The 22,553-nt window shown below is 36.1% G+C and overlaps 1 protein-coding gene across 1 annotated transcript in view; it reads left to right on the top strand.

The window, feature by feature from the left end:
* The window catches only part of PRKCE (protein kinase C epsilon), a 275,101-nt gene extending 254,875 nt beyond the window's left edge, over positions 1 to 20,226 (top strand). The window contains exon 15 of the mRNA XM_031594662.2: positions 17,002 to 20,226. Coding sequence (XP_031450522.1) covers positions 17,002 to 17,148 — 147 coding nt within the window. The 3' untranslated portion in view covers positions 17,149 to 20,226. The remainder of the gene's footprint in view (positions 1 to 17,001) is intronic.
* Positions 20,227 to 22,553: the final 2,327 nt, after the last annotated feature.

Consider the following 22,553-nt stretch of genomic DNA (forward strand, 5'->3'; position numbering starts at 1 on the left):
CAAGATATAGTGTTATCATATAGGAATATTTTGTTTAGTATATTTCTTGGAGAATACAAGCCTTGCGATGCTACAGGGCTGCCAGAGCCAGCCCCTAGCTGCCTCACCCTGCTGCCCAGCCCTTCTCTGGAGGAGCAGCTGGATCACATCTAGTGCCTGAGCCAATTTACAAGTCTCTGTGCTGCTGCAGGAAGTGTAAACCCCAGGTTAACCCTGCTGGTATCTGTTTGAAGCTTGTTTAATACTCTAACTGCTCTCCAGGCAGGTTCCTCAGAGAGCTCCAGACAGCCTTATTCATTGTTTAGCAGTAAGCCATATGTATAGCATCTCTCTTCCTGTTTTCATAAGAGTTTGGCCTTTCATCTCATAATCATTTTTGTGGCTTTGCTCAGTATAAATCAGTGTTTTGGTAATTACAGGTATCAATCAGACTGTACAACTCCAGATTAGTTTTCACTTAATGCCTACATCTAATAAGTCTCAGAATCTTCACATCTATTCTGTTTAATGGCTGTTTTCCTTTGATGATCAAAGATGCAAATTCACTCTGACAACAGATATTCTCATAATGTCCATATTATTTTTATAAATATTCTCATGGTGGTAGCTCTTAAAAGTCAGGAGGGATTTGGTATATCAAATATTTTTATTCTTTTTCTTCTGCCTTCTCAGTGCAGCTTCTGTCTCTTTCTGGTAATTATTTCACTGCTGCTGTTTTGTAAAGCCATTCCTATTTTATTCATACCTGCTGTTTTCTTTCTTTTCTCCTTTTCTGTTTTCTTTATTGATATATTGGTTGAGTATTTCCATTTTAGTAGTGATTTCAGATTATTTCAGAATAATTTTTGGTAAAATTTTAAAACGGCTGGTTGCTCTCTAATAATTATTAGGATGATATAATACATCTTTACACCTTTTTTTTCATTTTTCTTCAGGCTGCTTCAATAGCACTGGATTTTTATACTATTTATGTCTAAATTGTATATGTTAACTTTTCTATGTTCTAGCAAATTTGATTCCTGCTGCCTAGTGGTTCTGTATGCTTATTTTTTTCTGAACTCTTATTTTATAGTGGTAAATTTAGATAGCATGTAGTTTGTATTAGAGGCAACCCTATTATTTTCATGGTTTTAGTTCACTTTCTCTCTATAATAACTTCCCTGGTGACCTCGTCCTATCAATTTTACTAATAACTGTTCTATACTTAGAAAGGATATAGTTTATCTAGTTACACTATGTTTATGATCCATCAGCTGTTTTATACCAGTTGTATAAATTTTACAGCTGTTTGGATTTTTTTTGTTGTATAGAAATCTTTGACCAAGATTATATCAAAATTTTTGCTTGTCTTCTTAACATTTAATGCTTTATTAGTTGAGAATTGAAACATGCCCAAACAGAAAGATCATACATATCTAATTATTAATGATGCAACCTCAGAATTTGTAAAGGATTCTTGGGAACAATTCTCTGAATTGTGCTGAAAAGGTGATTTGGGATACTTGGCAAGCTAGAAGAAATTGCATTTGCTTTGAAAAATAATAAAAAAGGAAAATAAAGGTAAGATGTTTAAAGCTAATAAAATAAATTTTACTTTAAAATCTACGTAGAGAGTTTGTCTCTAAATTCAGTAGTGGGAATAGCACTGAGATTCACTGATTTGGAAAGGCAAATGCAACAGTTTCATAGCTATGGATTAACTGAACATAAGTAATGATGTGTTTAGAATGTTTTTTGGGTTCTAACATCTTTCAGTATTGATAAAGGACCATTGATTATTTCAAAGTGACTTCTAACATTAGAAAGGGATACAAAAATATATTTAATTTTATGTTCAGGAAAGCCTAGGTCTATGAATACAGCTATGAATGAGGCCAGATTACTCAGAAAACAGACATTCTTGCATGTGATGTGAGTACACATAGGTGCAGAGAAAAAATAACATGTAATACATATATATAGTCATGCATGCATGCAAACTGGTATTTGTATGCACCTGTAAAAATATACTCATGCAAGAGTGCTTATGTTTACACAGGTATTAGTCTATTTTCTGACCCAACAGGAAAGATGACTAAGGGGGGAAATATAATTTCTTTGTCATATATACTTTAAAAATATAAAACATAGGGTTTATTCAGATGAGCTGCGGACAATGTACAACCTTGAAACTAAACAAAGTCATTAGGGAAAGTGGTCAAACACTGAGGTCTCATCAAACAATGGAATAATCTGCCAAGGGAGGTCATAAAGGTGCTAGGGTGGAAACAAATGTTGGTTGCTTCAGTTCTGCATCACTACTCTACTAATCCCAAAAATGTATGGGTTCCTTGGTTAGCACAACAACCTTTCTTTCTTTTACCTTTTTTTCCTTGCTCTGAAATAATAGGTTTTATAAAAAGCTGTATCACATAGTACTGTTACACGTATGCTTCTCCATAGTTCAAGTTATGTCTCTTCAATTCTGCCAGCCTGAGCTTTGAATTTTTCAAGTGTACTTGGAAGAAATACAGTGTGACTATTTATTAGTCAGACTTTTGAAAGTTATTTCTAAATCTCATTCATACTGTGGAGGCGTACGAATATATTCTTCACTATACCAGAAATATACCATTAATGTCCTGAAGAAGTGATGGGAATGAAATGCCAGGTTGTGCTAGGAAGTACAGACAATGAAAACAGATTTGGTGTCCCTGACACCTGCTGTGAAGGGTTTTTACTGCTACTACAGCGTAGTGACTTGGAAAAGATGACATGAAGAGATGAAAATGCATTGTACTATGATGCATATTATGTATCAGCCCTTTCTTTCATAAATTCAGAACAAAATTGATTTACTTTTTCTATATGCTATTGTTTATTATACTAAGGGTTTCTCCTATGTGCAGCTATTATAAAGGTTAAGCTGCTATAGAAAAGGTAATAGCTATGAACGTGTACATTAGAAATTAAGCAGACATTGAGGAGATATGAAGAGGATACTTATTACTTCTAAGCACCAGTGACCTTGACAGTATCTCTTACAGATAATTTCCACTGTTCTTAAAGCATAATTCTTACAGTTTCACAGACTGTCTTAACATTTGTTTAATAATGTTTTTCTTCCCTGCTGCTCTTAACCCAGACATAGATTTGTAATTGCATATGCAAGAAAGAAGTACCATTTTAGTACAGGCAGATATCTGTTCTCCAAAGCATTTGTTATGAGACAGAACTCCCTCTGAGGCACTTTATTCCTGTGTTGAAATATTTTGGCCCATACGTTTTTCTGAAAATATTTTTATTCAGAGAAATAAATCTCCCAAATCACTAACCATAACACCAGCATAACACTAGCCATAACACCAGGCTATGATTTCCAATATGGTTTTACTGCCCAAGAACCACAAAGGCATTGTTAGTATTCAGAGATTCTCTACTCTCTGTCTGTCTTTGTTTCCATGGTTATGTTTGGTTAAATTAGATTATTTTCATTTTCAAAGCACATCTGCAATATTAATAATGAAAACAAGGGAACGTTCTATTAATTTCTTGCCAAAGTCTTTAATATTGTGGTAGATCTTGCATAGTGCCATGATGGAATGATTCAGTCTATCCCATAATGAATAATAAAACATACATTAAAAATCGTAATTGAAACAGATTACTATTTGCCTTGAATGTGTATTTATGAAATCTATATTGTCCCATGTTGTTTCTTATTGGAAAAGCTTATGTTTGAAACAGTGAAGCAAAAGTATATTTTGGAATAGTTTGCTTTTACCTTAATTCTCTCCGTATTGCTCTAGATCCCCTGAAGAAATTTTGTTTGTTTCTGTTTTTTCTGAGAACACAGCTAGCCAGCTGATGTGCCACTAACATCAGGCAGGGAAACTCACCGAGAGGTGTGCACAGGTGGCCTAAAGGCTGATACAAATATGTAATATTCCAGTTCGACTTGGCAGGGGCACAGGAACACTACTGCTCCAAATTTCACTCATTTGGCTGAAGTGATAGCATCGTGTAAGCCTCAATTTCTTCATGTTTTGTTTTGTTCTTTTGTGGGGTTTTGGTTTTTTTGGTTTTTTTGGGTTTTTTTTGGTAAAAACAAGATGTGCTCAATGAAATTATTCTCATGTTTCTTATGCCATTGGTCACAATAACCCAGTGTGCTGTGAGAAACCGTGAGACATAGGAAGATGTTAGGCACTGTGCTTCAAAGATAGCCTCCCAGCCTGTCCATTCCTGTTCTAGGCTGAGTTTTCTGTCAACCCTTTATACACACACAAACAAGAAGTCTTGTCCTTTTTATGTATCCTCTTTGTAAATATCAAGGTTGGGGATATTTGAGGCTTTGACTAAGGCATCCTCTACATGAAAAAGCTGAAACTCTGAGTCAGAGGGCAAAAAAAAATGCTGGTAAAACAGCTATTTGCCATATGTATTTCCTTCTAGCAATTAAGCCAAAGTTTCATCTCTAATGGCTTTATCAGTGCCTGTGGCAATTCAATTTTAGTGTGTCTGTATGAAGATGAATTTAACAAAGTAATTGCATTATGATGATTTACTGTGAGCGTGCAGCTTTTACAGAAAAATACATTGTTTTAATTTTCTCTGTGAGTTCATAACTTCTTGATTTTACATTTTTAATCTCACTTTCTTGAAGAGCATTAAAGACACGATGGGCAAGATAATCTACTGCAGAACTTTATCTTTCAGTATTGAATAACAGCAGCTGCTGCCAAAAGGGCCCTTTTAGTTCATCTGATTTGATTCTCTTCATTTTGCAGTCTCTTCCATTCCTGCCGTTATATCACTGAGAATGTTTTCTGAATACTTGTACGTTCTTTCTTCAGTTCTGATACTAGGGGATTGGTAGAGGATTGGTCTGGCAACTATAACCAGAGATCTGAGAAGTGCAGGATAAATAAGTTCTGCCAACAGCTTTTCTAGAAACTCATGGTGTGGCCCAGGATTTGTCACCTTACGCCTATGTGCCTCGGTTTCCACTCTCTGGTAATAGTAGCATAACAGGGTTTTGTGGCAGTGAAAAGATATGACTGAGAAGACTTAAAATCTAAATGCTCATGATCAGCCAAGCTTTAAATTAGTGGAACACATGGCACTTCCCTTGGAAGAGTGTTCTATGCTATACCAGACCTCAGTGTTAGCAGATTTCATCTCGATCTTCAGTCTCAAATTTCCTACAATAATTTACATGTATCTTATCTCCTGTAACCCTAATATAAACACAAACTGTTGTTGAAATCCCTCCCCCCTTAGTTATCACTTACTGGGCCATGTTGTCTGTATGCAGTTCCCTTGTAAAACTAAACACCCTTGGTAAGTCTTGACTTAAGGATGCCAGCAATCTGCCCTCTTTCAATTTTGTGCTGCAGCAAAGGTTTGACACAAAATCATCCGAAAAAACAAATTCTAGTGCTAGCCAATGATTGTGTTATAACTGGAGTCTCTGAGCACTGATAATTATTTTTCCCTCTCTCCCAAATGAGTGAAAAACTGGAAAAAAATCAAAAGCACTTCTTTTATGACTTGTGTCAAGCTGGATGTTCAGTGTTTGAAAACTGATTAAGAAATAGTAAATACAAATGCATACAGAGCGTGCAGCTGGTCTGCTTGCACAGGCAAACAGGCAGGAGCCGCACCTTCCTACATAGGTTGGTGTCTCACTGAATGTCTCCCAAAAAGTGTTCAGTGAGACAGATGTGTGTTTAGAATGCTGCAGCAGCCATCTGCTGACTGTGAGAAATGGCTGGAATCCTTAAAGAGGGACCACATTTCTGGAGAAAACTTCAAAATATATTAGCCGGATACTTGACTCATTGATCTTCCCAAGTTTTCAGATCTGTTTTCATTCATGACCGCTAACAGGCAAATATATTTTTACTTTTTAGTGAGGGTTTTTAAACTTGCTATTTGGGAAGTCATTATACTGTTTTATCGGGATTTTTTTTTTACACACCTCTGCTTTTGGTGACAGTGGATTGTATTGTCATACATGCAGAATTATGACTTTGCATTGTGGGGGAGAAGCCCTGTAAAATGCAGTATCATTCAGTAGCACCAAACAGAACGTAGGAAATTACAGGCCAAGTAAATTTCTTTTTGTATAAATGTTCTCTCTTTTCAAGTTTGCTTCAGTGTGAATGTCCCTCTTTAAGGTAAGGCCTTCAATATGGGGAAAATATCAAGGTAGGTCCATTTTTAGGCCTAATAACCTTGAGGTGTCCCTTCAGTTCCATAATATATTTCCATTTGGTCATCACTGCATGGCAATGAGCATTTAGCAGGTGGGCACGCAAGGGGCTATCCTGCATGCTTTTGCATGAAGTGTTACTGCTTAGACAAAACACCAGAGTGGGATCCTGAGACCTCAGACACTCACATACCATTGTTAAACATCGCACATTATGTATTTCCCACTTCCCTGCAGGCATTTTAGGAACAGGAAAATAGTGAGATTTCTTCTGAGGGTGACTCTGTGTTAAGACTAGTGTACAAAAAAAAAAGTTTGGGAACAGGGAAGGTTTTATGTTTGTCAGAACTGCTAACATAAATCCTTCAACAAAAAAGCTAAAGAAAAATGGTTGTGGGTTGTTGACACTTAGCCTTCTTATTACAAACCTTTATAGCTGTTGAAGTCCAACGTGCTAGCCCTGCCAAAAGGCTATCATGAATTATAGTATTGAAGTATTTCATGTGAGCTGGTTCCTAAAAGTATCACTTTCCTGCTACTGGTTCCAGTGTTAGCCACTTCACTACTGATAAGAAGCATTGGCAACTGGTGGATGATGAAGTTCATCATCTCAGTTTAGCTAGCAGCAGGTGGTCATGAGCAGTAGTAGCAGAACTACTAGCAATGTGTCCTGTACCAGTGGGTCTAGTAATGCATCTGGGCAGGGCAGGACAGAGATGTCTGGCCTCCTTCTGCTTCTCCCCGCAATGATAAAAGATCTTGGATTCCAAATCACTTCAAATACTTCAGAACTCTGCAGAACTGTGAACTTCTCTCAGTTGTGAGTAGATAGCTTTCAAGAAACTTAAATCCAGCTTGTTTCACAGCTAAAAGACACTGAGAGTAAGCAAGCTGATGTTTTTACCAATTTTCAGTATTGTTTGCTCAGTACAAGGTTCTGTTTCTCAGAACGTGCTCATTCAGTCTTATTTTATGTTTCTTGCTCTCTACAGCATCTCTGCAGCAGCTGCTTTTAGCTGTGGTTGCCACAACGCTAGAATTATAGAAGTTTGAAAGCTACTATAGGATTCCGGTGTTTCTTTTGATTCTGTACCGGGGATCCAGCAACACCTTGTTTTGTTGAGTCCTGGTCTTTTAACACTAAACTCTTTTAAATTCAATGATTAAGTTCATTTAGCCATTTGTTAAACATATCTTTTTAATTACTGCCCATTGCAGTGGAGTGATAAGCAGCCAGTATTTCTGCTTTCCTTTCAGACTTCCTCAGAGTAGGACAGATTTTGTTTCATTTCTTGGCTTCGCTCTTCTCTAGTCCTATTTTCAGAAAACAATTTAAACCATTAAGTGAAATTGTATTATCATGTCTTATGATAATGCATGTTCTTAAGTGTTTAAACAGAAACATTTTATTTTTATGTTCATGTAAATAATATTTGCGGGTTATAGAGTATAGAAAAAGACAACCTGAAGATCTTGATTGCCTATGAGTCTCTGAAGGATTGTGTTTTCATTTGAAAAGAATAGGAAGAAGGAGAAATACGTATATTATAGGACTGAATACGTTTGTGCCCTCAGGTTCCCAGTAACATCTCCAGTTCCCTGCAAGATGAGGCACCTGCTGTGCAAAAGTCTGTTTAAGTACACTATGAGAAACAATCAAGAGATTACACATATTCATGTAAAGGTGATTAAACATAGAAAGAATATTAGATCCGTAGTGAGGAGAAAATTGCAGAAGTTTAATACAGATAAGTAGCAGAACAAGAATGAAACCCCTACCACTACAAACTCTGCTAAATCTTACTGGGAACTTTTAATAAAACCATGTTCAGAAAGTGACAATGAGATACTGTACATTCATGCTGACAACTCAGTAGTCTTAGTGTTAAATCATGCTTGTCTAGTTTTCTCCATTTGCATACAGTGAGACCTGCAATACCACTTCTGTGTAAGATAATTAAAAAAAAAAAAAAAAGAAAGGATAAAAGGATTCATACACGCGATCTTTCTCAAGCTGGAAGCTTTATTCTTAATGAGATAGTGCATGAATTATCTGAAATCTTCTGGAGAAGAACAGAAAAAACTGTAGCATTTCTGCTCTATGGCTTGTAGTGAAACCACATGGACTGTCCCATTTTAATGTGTAGCTGAGAGTGGAGATAAGGCTCCCACTGCACATGCTTACTATTACTTTCCATGCTGAACAGTGGTACATTAGATCTAGTATCTTCTACTTATGAAGGAGGGGCTCAGAATCACATGATGTTGCTATATATATATAATTTCATAATATGTTCAGGAAGATTCTCATAATATATTTGTTATTTGTTGTTGGTTTGCTTTTTTTTTTTTTCTGTGATTACAATGTTCAGGTGACTGTAGGTGAAATAAAATACTGGAAAGTCAGCCAGTTTAAATCAGGATGCATGGCAGAGATTAGTCCTGCAGTATCTAATTACGTCACCTATTGAGTAGTATTAGAATTTCTACAATTTGTTTTTGTGCTTGCTTAATCCATGGAAAGCAGAGCAAGTTTGTAAGTTCTCCCCACAGTTAGTAGCAATACAATTAAACTAGTTTTTCATTCTTGTGAAAATTAATTTTTAAAATTACAGCAATTTAGAGGAGGGTTAAGTGAATAGGGTATTTTCTATTTACCAAATTAGGAAAGTAATTTTAGTATTACACATGAACATATATGCAGTATGCAGTAGCTATATGAGCAGTATATGGAGAAGGATATGGATGACTTCCCTATATTCTGTGCAGCATAGGCTTGCTCTAGTTAGATGAGCGTAAAGAAAATGGATCCAGATTCTTTTTAGAGGTAGCCAGTGACAAGGCAAGAAACACTGGGCACAAACTGGAACAAAGAAAACTCCATCTGAACATAAACCTTTTTTTTTTTTTAATGTGCTAGTGGCAGCACTGGCACAGGTTGCTCAGAAATGTTGAACAGTCCCTTCTTGGAGACCTTAAATAGCTGCCTGTATTGGTCCTGGGCAAGTGGCTGTGGCAGGGAATAGACCAGGTGATCTCCAGAAGTCCCAGCCAAACTCACCCATTCTCTGACTATTGTCATGGGTTTGTTTGTTTGTTTGTTTGTTATTGTTTTTATAATACACACTACATTTCCACTGCAGCTTTTCACTTCATCTCACCACTTGGCATCGCATTCATCAATTTTCTTGTAAGTCACAAGCTGAGTAGTGTCAAAATTTGCCTGAACTATTAAAGTGCCTGAAGTGAAAAAGAATGTTAAGATTATTGTGAAAACTGTTGTGATTCTGTAGCAGAACTGTGACTGCTATGCTCTAAGTAATATTTCTATGCACTATAGATCCTTTACACAGCAAATGTGGTCTGGTGACTCTGGGGAACCTTCTCCAGTGGTTGGTGACCCTGCACGTAGCATGGGGGTTGAAACTAGATGAACAGTATGGTCGTTTCCTACCCAGACTATTCTGTGATTCTGTGATTTCACTGCCCTGCTAAACTTCCCATATTTTATATTTTTTTCCATGATTTCTCAAATGGCTCCTGGAAACCACTGGAATTCTAAGATCCTTTACCCAGGATTTGCCCTTGACTTGCAAACTCTCCTGCAACACCTTTTTCTTCTTCTATACCAATCAGCTCCATTTTCTGAGTTTATCCATTGCTTTGCACTGAAGTGTTAGTAATCTGTAAGACAAAAAGGTTTCTACACGTGTATGTGAGGACTTGGCAGCAGGTGGTTCAGCACGTGGCAGCTGCACCTGCCCTGATTGCCATAATGCAGCTGTAATAACAATGGTTAAAACACATTTTCAGGAGCTCACAACCAAAAATGGTCTAACCTTGGACGTATGCCAGAATGTAAGATGGGAGGTGACATTCAGCAGTCATGACCTTAGAACAGCTGAAGATTTCGGTGGAGGCTTGCCAATAAAATGTGAACTGGAGAGGCACCCATATAAAATCTGCTCTGCAGAGGGGATCATTAAATTGCAGTAGGAATTGTATTGTGCAGATGAAGGGCATTTTAATAGGACTGTTCCATTTCTTTCTCTTCTCCCAAGTCCTCCCCACCCCACAAAGATATATAAAATAATTTCCCACGTAGCTAAATCCTCAAAAACCTACTTTTAGGGTAAAAACTGAAAAGCAGAAATGCAAAAGTTTTTCCCTGCAACTTTTTTCACTCTAAAAAAGGCATGCTTTCTACCATAGCATAGCTTCTGTGCTGTATGATTATGTCATGATTATGTCATGATTAAGTTGAAAAGGAAACAAGCTCTAATAAGAGGGATGAGGTGGATCTTGTTGGTAAAGGATTGACCATGGGCAAGAAGCTGTAGTGATGGCCTCCAGTGCAGCTCCTGTGAATTCTGTCTTCACAGATGTTTTAAGCAGAGGCAAGTCTTGTGCTTTTGCAATCAGGCTGTGAACAAAAGAAGTTTAGTATGTACAGTTTTAGTGCTGTGTGCTCTGTTGAGCAAAAACCCATACCCACTTATAGTCATAAGGTACAGTGGTTTACAGCATTTTATTATGGGTGAGGTTCATTGCCTAAAGTGTGAGCATAAGGTGACTGTCAGTGAACTTGCAGAGCTTTGATCTTCTTTGCTTTGCTGTTTCTGTCATTGTTGTATTTTTGGTTTATGGGATAAGAAAAAAGCTGTACAAAAGTGAAGTACTATGGTTGGCATCCTGGCCATATAATCATTAAATGTTTCTATCTTCTAATTCTTCAGGTTATTCCTCCTTCCCTCCTGACCCACCTTACATTCCTAGGAAGAATACATACTGTTTTGATACAAATGTAGTTTCAGTTTCCTGGGTCAGAAATTATTCCTCTTAAAATTCATAATTCAGTGAATTAGGTTGATGTTTATTAAATGTCTACGTACTTCCACAACAGATTAGATTACAGCCTATATAGGTTGGCATACTTTCTAAATACTGCCTGTCTGTTAAAATCTTTGCTGAATATCTTTGTTATCTATTTCTTTCTTTTAATTTGGTGTCCTTCACGTCTAATGAAAGAATAAATAATCTAGAAGCACAATTTCTCACCCTCCACTTGGAAGTAATTAATGTTGGTATTCTTCTGAAAACTACTTGGATTAAAAACCTTTTTTATCATCATAACCTTTAGCTGATGCACTGTAGTTTATGTCTGATCTGTTGCAACTCATTGTCACATGAATGGAGCAACTGACATACTAAATAAAAAATACAAGTTTGTACAGTTATTCTGATAGCTGACATTTCCTATCTTCTCAAATCAGACATTCTAGAATATACTTAGGATTCTCATATGGCCACTCTGTGTATGCAAATACTGTGAAGAGGTATCAACACAAGAAACAGAAAGATAAACCTGAAGTGTTTTGCTTCTTAGCCTATTTCTTTCACAGTATTTGTGCTGAATTTCTATATATAGTATGAGTTATATGCGAAAGTGGGTGCTCATTATGGTTTTTCTCAACTTTCTAGAAGCTGTCGCACCTTTATGAAAAGAAATCCACTCATTGGTGCAGTGATCTCTGCCTCTGCTGTGGTTTTTGTTTTCATGATAAAGAGAGGGAAATGAGAGGACAATGATATAGATGTGAGGTTAGCCACATAACCTTGTGCTTCAAACCGATTTGTCTGATGTCCTTAGTTTTCATTTGTCTTTTAAAAAAATCTGAAAATCTTGCTGGTAGAAACAAAATACTAAACGAGAAGGACCTCTTCTCGGTGACACTATCAAACCTAGGAACCATTTCTCAGTGAAGCAAAATTCTGGATAAAATTGAATGATACTGTGTAAATCTTTCACTTCCTGCTGCCCATCCTCTTCATTCTACGCTGTTGTCCCATGCCCCTGCAGCTGCACAGCAGAAGCTGTAGCAACATCCTGCCCAAATTTAATGTATCTGTGACGTGTCTGGTATGCAGTTGACATCACCATGTGCTGCAGTGGAAGAGTTTCCCAGAATGACAAAGTCCAGAATTTCTCTGTAGGCTTGGGGAGTCAAGCACTGCCCCTGGCAGCAAATTGCAGTGGAGTAAAGATGAAGAATGTAATACAGTGACATAGAAAGTCCAGTGTATCTAAAGGACAGTGTTGACAGTATCTGAAACTGTGAAAACCATGGATGAGCTTTGTATGTGTTTTGTGTCAAAAGATAAACTTACTGAAAAATACAATAATTACAAATAAATATATACAAATATAAAATATACAAATAATACAAATATACAAGTAAAAAACTAGCATATTAGTTTGTTGCTATACTCACCTGCTGATTTTAACTGTCTGCTCTGGATTAACTCTTTTTTCTATTTAACTGAGCAAAACCATGCAAATTGACTTATCGATTCCTGTAGTTATATTTAATTCAATTTTATATTTAACTCATCATTTAAATTTATGTTTTAGTCTGATTTTCCTACAAAATAAGACTTTTGTGGCAGTATTGTTTTCTAGCTTCCACTTATCTTTCTTTCATCTGCTCTGCCTGTGAACCCACTGGACAATCCCAGCCCAATTTAGTGGAGGCATTGAGCATCCAAAGCACATGAAAAGCTTTCAGTGATTCTCTGCAAATTAAACAAAATAGAATAATGAAATAGAGGCACATATTTCTTAGTGCCTCCAGGCTGTAGAATTAATTTAATCCTTGTTAGACATCAGAGTCCATCAAGCCTCTCGGCATGGCCTCGTGGCGCAGCGGAGGAGGTGCTGAGTTCCCTGGTTTGGACTACTTTCTGCCACATGCAAGGATTTCTGCAGCTTTTCAGTTCCAGTGGTTCTTTGTCATTCACATTTGCTTCAGAAGAGTAATGAAATGAATGGCAATTTCTGGTCTTCTTAATGTATTTTTGTTGCTAAAAACACGAACTTAGATTTCTTTCTTCTCTGTTGCAGTTCATATAGTATTATTTAGTAATCATTAACAGAAAAGGCTGGTAATCCTTGATGCTGGAGAGCTTATTAAACATGTTCTGAAGTTTTTTTTAAACTTCAGTTTGTGGCTGTGAATGTAGAAAATTAATTTCTCATTGAAATTATGGAGAAAATTAACCCAGTCTGATAAAAAATTGTTTAATATGTGGTTATTAGTAGCACATTATGTTCCTTTTAATCTTTTCATAATTATATGAAGAGATTTAAGGGGGAAAGAATATTTTTACTCATTAAATAGCAGTCTTTCTCCAAATCTGTACTGGAAAACTGAAAAAGCTGATTAGGCGAAATGGCCTCAAGCTGTGCCAGGCTAAGTTTAAGTTGGATATCAGGAAAAAGTTCTTTACAGAAAGAGTTGTTAAGCACTGGAATAGGCTCCCCAGGAAGATGGTAGAGTCACCATCCCTGGATGTGTTTAAAAACCGTTTGGATGTGGTGCTCAGGGACATGATTTAGCGGAGGGTAGTTAGAGTCAGGGTAGCATGGTTAGGTTGCGGTTGGACTTGATGATCTTTTCCAACCTGAGCAATTCTATGACATGATATTTTATGAAGACTGTCTTCTAAAAGCTCTAATATCTTTACTTCTTTGCACAAAACAGTAATCTGTGAATAGAATAGAACATGACTTTGACTTAAAAGTGTTATCCTTGATGAGATTATGTTAATATGATGAGGTCGTGTTAATATTCATTAAATCATAATGATCTATTTCTGTGGCGTAACAGTGCTTCATCTGATCAAATAGTATCAGCCAGATGTAGTAGGTTCATCAAGTCTCCCAAGATAACTTGGTTGTGCATGAGGTCAATGCTCTGATGGGATACCTATGAAGTGTTCAGACTGCTGAGGAAAGAAGATTTAAAAACAGAATATGAAGCCAAATTAAGCTTTTGTGTTGGGGACAGCTGTATTTGGGGGGGTTCTTGTTTCCTAATAATAATTGTTTCTTCAGTCATCTGAAATTAAGAAGTTTTACCTGGAAAAACATTTGAAAACATGAAAATAATATCTCTCAAAGACTCAGGAGCTTTTGGCTAAAAGAAGAGAACCCATTTAACTACTGCTTTTTTAGTATGCATTTGTTTGCCAATCTAAAGACTTTTGCACTTTGTGATTTTTTTTTTTTAAATACTTGAAGTTGGATAATAGCTATAGTCAATTTTATCATATGCTCTGCCTACCTTTGCAGATCATCTTTCTGTTCTCTGCTCGGAGCCAGCCACAGCCCTTCATACCTTCATGTTGAGCCCTCATGCTACAACTATATTTTGACTATGCTGTTGATCTGTAGAGTATTCACAGCACAAGTACAACAAGATAGCAGTGTTAGCAGAAATGAAATGTAGCCAGACCGTTTCATTTTAGAGGATGGAGCCTTGCAAGATAGCCATAGCTTCGGAAGAAACTGCCTCAGTGGCTAAGGAAGACTTCTCAAATAAATCTTTCCTTTGAAAAGTGCCTTGTTATGACCTCTAGCTTTTGACTTATGGCTTAATCCTTTCAATTTTGTACTCTGTGGTTTATTTAATCTCACTGGACTAGTTGGTTAGTTAGAGACTTGCTAGTATATGCTTGCAACCTCAGGTCGTATCCTACCTATCCTGTTAATAATGGTTGATTTGTATCTGTGCTACCAAAAAGATAGAGAGTTTGTCCTAAGAAAGTAAAATATTTTTCTCCTTCTTTGGATATCTCCTTGAAGGCAGTCTGTAAGTAATGCTAGGCTTTTAAATCTAAGTTCATTTATTTGTTGTTTCAGAAGTGTTTGCAATTCAAAGTTGTACTGGAAGTGCAATTACTTGTAGTCAACAGGATTTAGATTTTTACAAGTACTCACCTGCACTCATTTTCACTTAACATCCTAATAGATCTCAGCAATGGTGTTCTGGGAAAAGTAGCTATTATCAATCAATCGCCCCGGTTGGAATCTGGGAAATTTTCATTCTAATATTTTAATTTCTGAAAGAAAATACAGTTTTGCCAAATATGTTCAGTATGAAAAACTGAATATAATTCACATATCATGAAATTGTTTTCAGCCACTGTAGAGTTTATTTGCCCCAAATAGCTAGTAGTTAAAGTGTGAGTATAAGCAAGTTTTTCCTGCATGAAGCTACAGTTCTGAATTTGGATTTTACTATTTACAAACATTCACCATCTTCTGCTTTAGTGAAAATACTTGCAGCAAATTCATTATACGAGTGTGTGAAAATATTGTTGTAAGACATGATGAACAGGAAGAATGCAGACCTAGTTAAAATGTAATATAATTCAAAATTCCTTTTTTCTTGTTTTGCAGTATTTGTAAAAAAAAAACCCTAGGAAAAATAAAAAAGAAAAAACCTAGGCTATATCCCTTACTTTTTCAGTTCAGAGTAGGCCACATACACTTTATATGCAAATTTCTGTACAAAGTAAATATTACAAATATAGTCAAGATAACCATATGTTTATATAAATGTTTTTAAAGTCTATAGTCTTTTCCTTTTCGTGGAACTTTGAAGGTAGAAAATGTATATTTTTGATTGTCTGTACTTAGAAAGTACTTGGTTTACAGAGTCTCTGTTTTTTCTATAGTTATAAACTTCATACAAGCTACACAGGTGGTGCTTGCTATAGTTATGTCTCAGGCAGATCTAATGAAGAAAATACAATAATATATCTAATTTATAGGAAAATTTGTCTGCATTGAAAGAAGGCCTCTACCCCATTTGGAATTCATCAGTATATCAATTTGAAATTCATCATGTGTCATACTTAATGGTATATCACTTCATGAATTTATCATTTAACTTTGCACAACAAATAGCTATTCTATTTCTGGTATCATCTTCATCTTAGACGTGGAGGATGGACACAAAGTAGGTTTTTACAGTGCTGTTGTGCCTCCATTAAGTATCAATCAGACTTCATGAAACAAAGAGAAAGGATAGATAAAAAAGGGAAAGGAAAATATTTGTTCCAATTCCCTGAACGTGTACATGCCTGAAATATGCTGCTAACATGGAAAATATGAATGGTATAGGAATCAGGACAGTGACTTTAAGGAACGTTTTCCCCTGTGGCCTGATATTCTTTACATGTAAGTGGTTACAGATAGTCACTGTTGTGAGTGCCCTAAGGAAAATGAGCCAGCCTTTTCAATTCTGTCTCTAGTTAACACACTTTTCTCCCACTCAAACCATGTCCAATTGCAACCCATTGGGCCAAATTTACTGAAAGACCAAGGTTTTTTAGTCTTCCATGGAGAAATCCTGAAACAAGCGAGAGCTCTGAGATGGATTTCTTTGTAGCTAGACTTTTGTGCTTTGCTGTGTTGCACTGAATTACATTAGTCTGCATTAGGACTTCTCAATGTTGAGCTCAAAAATTTTGGGCTGAGATCTCCTCTGATCTAATTTTAAGGTCAAATATATCCAGATACAAAGAAATGGTTAAATTAGAATTGAAACAGTTGGGTATATTTTGGGGAAATCAAATTCACTCTCTGCCTCTCAAATGAGATATCATTGTGTTCAAATCTATGAGGAAACAGCCACGAACTATGCCAAAACCCTTTCTAAATTAGTCCTGATCTCAGCTTCCTGCTTTATCATCATACTGCTATTCCTTCGCCTGTCAGAGACCAGCGAGTCTCTGGGAACTCATTGATAGTACTGCTTCTCTGGCCTCTCCTGAACTCATTTATAGTACTTGCTATTGTAGCTTCTCTCATACGTCTGTTATTATTTGTGTGAAGTAGCTCCTCTTTTATTTCAACCATTCCATAAAATTCAGCCTTTTGGGGTTGGGGAAGCAGGAAGAGGACATTTTATTTTGCTGTGTTATTTTACCATTCACCTTGTTTGTATTTTTCTTCTCAGAAAACCAAAAGGGATGTAAATAACTTTGATCAAGACTTTACACGAGAAGAGCCGGTATTAACTCTAGTGGATGAGACAATTATAAAACAAATCAATCAAGAAGAATTTAAAGGGTTCTCTTATTTTGGAGAAGAGCTACTGCCATAGACATCATTAGGCTGACAGATGAATCGTGCTGCAAGAAGTGATTCTGAAGAGATCGTCAGATTACTGAGACTCAGTAAATCAAGAACTACTTCTCTTACTCTGAGCCCATATCCCCAGTTTAAGTATATATTTATTGTTTTTTTTTTTTCTTTAATCTTCTGACATGAAAGCACTCTTAATTTCTGTCTCACAAAGCAATGCAAAACAATTTTGTATCAGAAATTGTAGATGTAACACACTGCCATATATTTGCAACTATTATTCCAAAGATCTCCCCACAGGACAAAATTGCATCTTTTCATGGAAAATGGAGCGATGCTATTAAAAGTGATTTAACGGATCATGTCATTTAATTGTATGAATTTAAGCTGAGAAGGTGAGACCTGTTTCTTCCGCACATTTGATCTGTGCTCAAATGTGGAACAAGTCACATATTACCTACCCTTCAGTAAGTGAAGAAGTCTGCATTCTTTGGGGTGTAGTCCTCAACTATGAATGTCTTATTGAGGTGAGGTACAAACATAAAATAAAGCTGTCCAGAAGAAGTATATCAATTCAGACTTTCAATGAATTTCCTCATAAAATGTATGGAAAACTTTTAGGAATAAAAAGAGTGATGAAGACAACTAAAATTTTATTCAAAGAAAGATCCTATATGAATAGATACTAAAGGGCTAAAGAATGAAAAGCCTATAGTGCTTTAACGCAGCTATATATAGGCATTTTACAGTTTTTTAGGCAATTGGGTCCATGTTACTAAATTGAATATCCATTTAAATGAACCGTTAATGTGATGGCAAGCTTGCAAATGTTTATAATTAATTTGACATTAAAAGTTAATTATAAACACTGTAAGTCTGCATTTTCCATTGTAGCTAAGTTGATAAATAATTTCTTATTTATATTTATTTTCTCAGCAGTGTGTTACTTTTGCACACTTTTACAAAACCATAATACTACTGTGTTTGTTGTTTTTTATGTTTGAAATCTAAAAAGAAAACTGCTTTTAGAAGACACAAAATAAGGCTACACGTGCATTTTGTGGAAATGTGTTGAAAAACTGAAGATCAAACATTACAAACTGACATTATTGAAAGCTGTAAATTGAATTTTTTGTGTATTAATTGAAACGGTAACTCATGTGGACAATATTACTAATGTGAAGTTACCTCCTGTAGATACGCTAACAGTGTTATGTACTTATATTTCCAGAAGTACCCTGTGGTTTGTTTTGGGTTTTTTTTTTTGTTCTGTTTTATTTTTTGTTTTCTGTTTTTTTGTGTACATGTATCGCTGAGGTCATTTTATTATATATTTTACTGGACTGAGTGAGCGGTCATTGGAATCCATTTTAATTGTTGCACATGGATTTCCAGCTGCACAAAAATATATATACTTGTGATTGGCAAAGTGGCACTAAAAAGCTTTTTTGCCTTTTGTACAGGTGAGATTTTGTATATAGTGTTTGCTGCAAGGCCTGTGGAATTCATTGAATATAGAGGTATCAACTGCTGCATGTTCAGGCATACTATTAAAATGTTAGTCTATGAAAGAATAATTATAATAATGTCCATGTGCAATACTCTTGTATGTGTATTGGTTCAAGTTACTGTCAGAGAGATGAGGTTTTTGTTATAAAAAGATGTAGACATATATTAAGCTATACTAAATCTCCTGTATAGTTCTCTTCAACTCTATTACGATATGATAGAGCTAGCAAAGAGAAGGAATGTTACAAATTGTGGTGGACAAAGTATGAATCATTGGCTTTAAGAGATGATCTTGGTCTCAAGCAGATGAGTTAGTTTGTGTCAGTTTTACGTCTGGCTGCTCATAACCTGTTACTGATGACAACATTCAGTTCCATTTTGTTTTGTTTTTAAAACTCAGGTGTAATTATTATATATATTCTTATGATGATTTCGAAATATTAAATATTATGATATATCAATTAATGTGTTGTCTAGCCTACAGGTGTGATAATGGATCAAGCCTTTAGTTTAATTTAATTTATCTTCAGTGATCTTTTGTACTGGGAAAAGACTAGCTTCTGGAGCTGAGTACCAGCACAGAAACATCTTAATGATTTCATCATCTCAATGTTTAAATTTCTTTCTCTTTTAGAAATATATTGTAGAACTGCCCATCAATTCATGTCTCACTACTGGCTCTGTTTATTTCTCATCACAGTTAGCTTTTGACATCCAGGCAAGAACTGATCACAATGCTGAAGTGTTCCTTTCCATAGGTGAGTAGACTGGCTAGGAAGGCAAGTTATTGAATAGTGCACTACTGTTTGTACAACATGAGGCCTTTACATAAAACTATGAGCATTTATTTTGAAGGAATAAAAGTATCCCATAAAGCTTTTTTAAAGTAAGGTATATTCCCATTTCTAACACAGAGATAAGCAGCAAATGTTTGTATTTCAGGAGGCCTCAACATCTGCATTATTTGGTAGGATGCTAAGAGAAAAGTCAAGGAGATAAAAACTTTTGCATGGGCAGATATTTCTTCAATATAATTACTTAGATCCTCTGCATTGGGTTTACATCAGAAGGTTTGTCTGTTACCTAGAACATTTTTTAAAGATAAATCTTAAAAATGGACATTTACATTTCTGCCTGTTCTGTAAAATCTTTCCTGTTCCTTCTTTGTAAAATGAGTGCAAAATGCCAAAAAGATTATTAATAATAATAATGATTATAAAGAATCCATCGTTTCTTGTTTTCCCTCCAAATAAACTTTATTAAAAAAATAGAAACACATTTTTCTCCATAGGGTGAAAAATAATTCTCTCCAAAAAAGGATTAAAAATTACCTCTTCTTAAATTATGTGCAGAATAGTTCTAGCTAAATATAAAATGTATTCAGTTTTCGGGGGGAGGGGAGGGGTAGGCTTTTTTTATTGTGAGGATTTATTTGTACAGGTTTTTTTTTTTCTTATGGATGTAATTTGAATCTCTTGCCATTCATTAGTGTTATTTCATCGTAAACATTATTACTGTGCCAAATGTACTGTATTCAAAAGGATGTGAATGTGTATTGTTTCAAAACCTAATAAATACAATGATGTTAAATCTTATTTTTTTTCCCAAAGTCTTCATGAGAAACAAAGATGAAGGATGAATATTTTTCCTGTTACGTGTTGTACAAAGTACCATGAGCTTGTGTTTTAGGAGTGGACATCTGGCAAAGGGAGGAATTTGTTAAGAGATTCATCTGTGAAGAACTAAAAACTCCAAGAGAAACACAGGTAACAGTGAGTGATCCATTTATCTCGGACAATATAATATTTGCCCCCAAAACTGAACAGGTGAGTTTACAGACTTTTATGTGTTTACCAACTGAGTAATGGTTGCTGAGTCCTAGCACTCTGATCCCAAAATTTTGCTCAGCTGTATTGGTGAAACTCAGTAAGGCACTTTGCGTGCAAACATGTGAGACTACTTTAGTCTTCCATTTCACTGAATAGAAGGATTACTAGTATGTGTAAGTCTAATTTATTTAATTAGGGATTTAATTATTTAGACACTTTATTAAATGGTTTATATAACTTAATCTGTCAATGTGACATTATCTGAAATATTTCAATATTTCATTGTGTTTTGATTTGAACCCCAAATTCTTTCAGTTTTCATGGTCTAAAATTCTTAACATGTGCTTCAGAAAACCAGCTATCAACATGGTCTGGCACTGAGCCATTAACCACTTGAAGGTAGACTAGATAACCTCAAAAATATACATTCCTGAATTGGAAGTATGCTTTATTTTATTCACTGCAGTTTTTGTGTAATCCTTCACTTGTTTTCTTCACACTGAGTTTTTTTTGTTATTTGACACTGTACAGTCAGTAAGTGTACAGAGGTGTAAAGGACCTGGTGTAAAAAACTCTGGCGTACAGAGTTTTAGGCTAAGGAAGATTATCACAACAGAAAGATAATAAATGGAAAATGCTTACTGATGTTGTATGCTTGCAATGTTCTCCAGAGGAGTGATCTCCAGGTACTTCCTCAGTGGCAGTCAGCACTTAAATGAGATCTAGGAGAGGTGGAGGCTCCAAACTTTCTGGTAGCACAGATGATTTACCTTCACCTGTGCTCCTGTGGCTAACTCCCTGCTTGTCTCAAGTGGTCAATCAGAGGTTCAGGCCGTGATTCAGCAGTTCCCATACATACACATATTCTGAATTTTATGTATGGACAACATTAGCATAAGCTTTGTTGTCTAGAATTTGCGAGTTAAACAACTATGTAAGACCTTGATTTTCAGAGTATGTTTAGCAAAATTAAAGCATCTAAAGAACTTAAAAATCATCCTACAAACAACAGGCATAATTGGTCTCCAAATGTATTAGTCCATATGATGTTTTCTCTTACTGCTATAACTAATGTCTTAGAGGTTTCCAGAACACAAGTGATGCATGTAAGAGTTTTTGTGTTTGCTGATGGACTTCAAGATTTGGAAAGACAGCTGTTACAAACAAGTCCAGGAGATTCCTAAAATACCTCTGGTGATGTACCTTGATGCAGGTACTAAAGGAGGCAACTAGAAAAGGTACCCAACCTAGATTTGTTGTCTGTAAACAAAGTAGTGATTGGTGGCCATTTTAGTCATAGTGGCTGTGAAGTAGTCAAGATTAAAATCTTTGGTGATAGGAAATAGGTCGGCAGCGGCCACCAAAACTTCAACCCTGGATATAGACAAGGCAGGCTTTAGGCTGCTCAGGGAACTAGTTGGCAAGGTCCCTTGGGAAACTGCTTTTGAAGGCACTGGAGTCCAACAGTGCCAGCTACTCTTGAAGTACCACCTCTTAAATACTAAGAAACAGGCAAATCCAAAATGTTGGAATTCATGCATATGGAACAGAAGGTCGGCTTAGTTGAGCAGGGAACTTTTTGGAACATAGGTGCTAAAAGAAATTGTATGGCCACTGGGAATGACGTTACACAACATGGAGTTCTACAGAGAAGCTGTTAGCCACTGTAGGGAGAAAATTCATGCCGCTGAACCTCGGTTAGTATTGAAGCAGTACAGTAAGCTAGGAGAGAACAAAAAAACAAGAGGAGGACCGGAGATTACATTGGTCCATTATTTGATGAGAATAGCAAACTTTAGAAATAGGTACACAAAGTACACCTCTGTCTTCAACAAGAATTAAGGGTCCAGGAACCCTAGAGCTCTGATTCAGAGGACCGTGACTGCAGTAAAAATAAATTCCTAGCCAATCCCAAAATGTGTGGGACTTTCTGCTCCAGCTGGATGGATATAAGTATGGGGTCTAATGGGATTCATCCAAGGGTGCTCAAAGAGCTGGCTAATGTCATCATGAGACCTCTCTTAATTATTTTTCTACAGTCCTGGGAATCAGGAGAGATCTCAGTCAACTGGAAGTTAGTGAATGT

Source organism: Phasianus colchicus, chromosome 2 (genome assembly GCF_987193195.1).
Source record: "Phasianus colchicus chromosome 2, bPhaCol1.hap1.1, whole genome shotgun sequence".
In the NCBI taxonomy this organism is placed as follows: Eukaryota; Metazoa; Chordata; class Aves; order Galliformes; family Phasianidae; genus Phasianus; species Phasianus colchicus.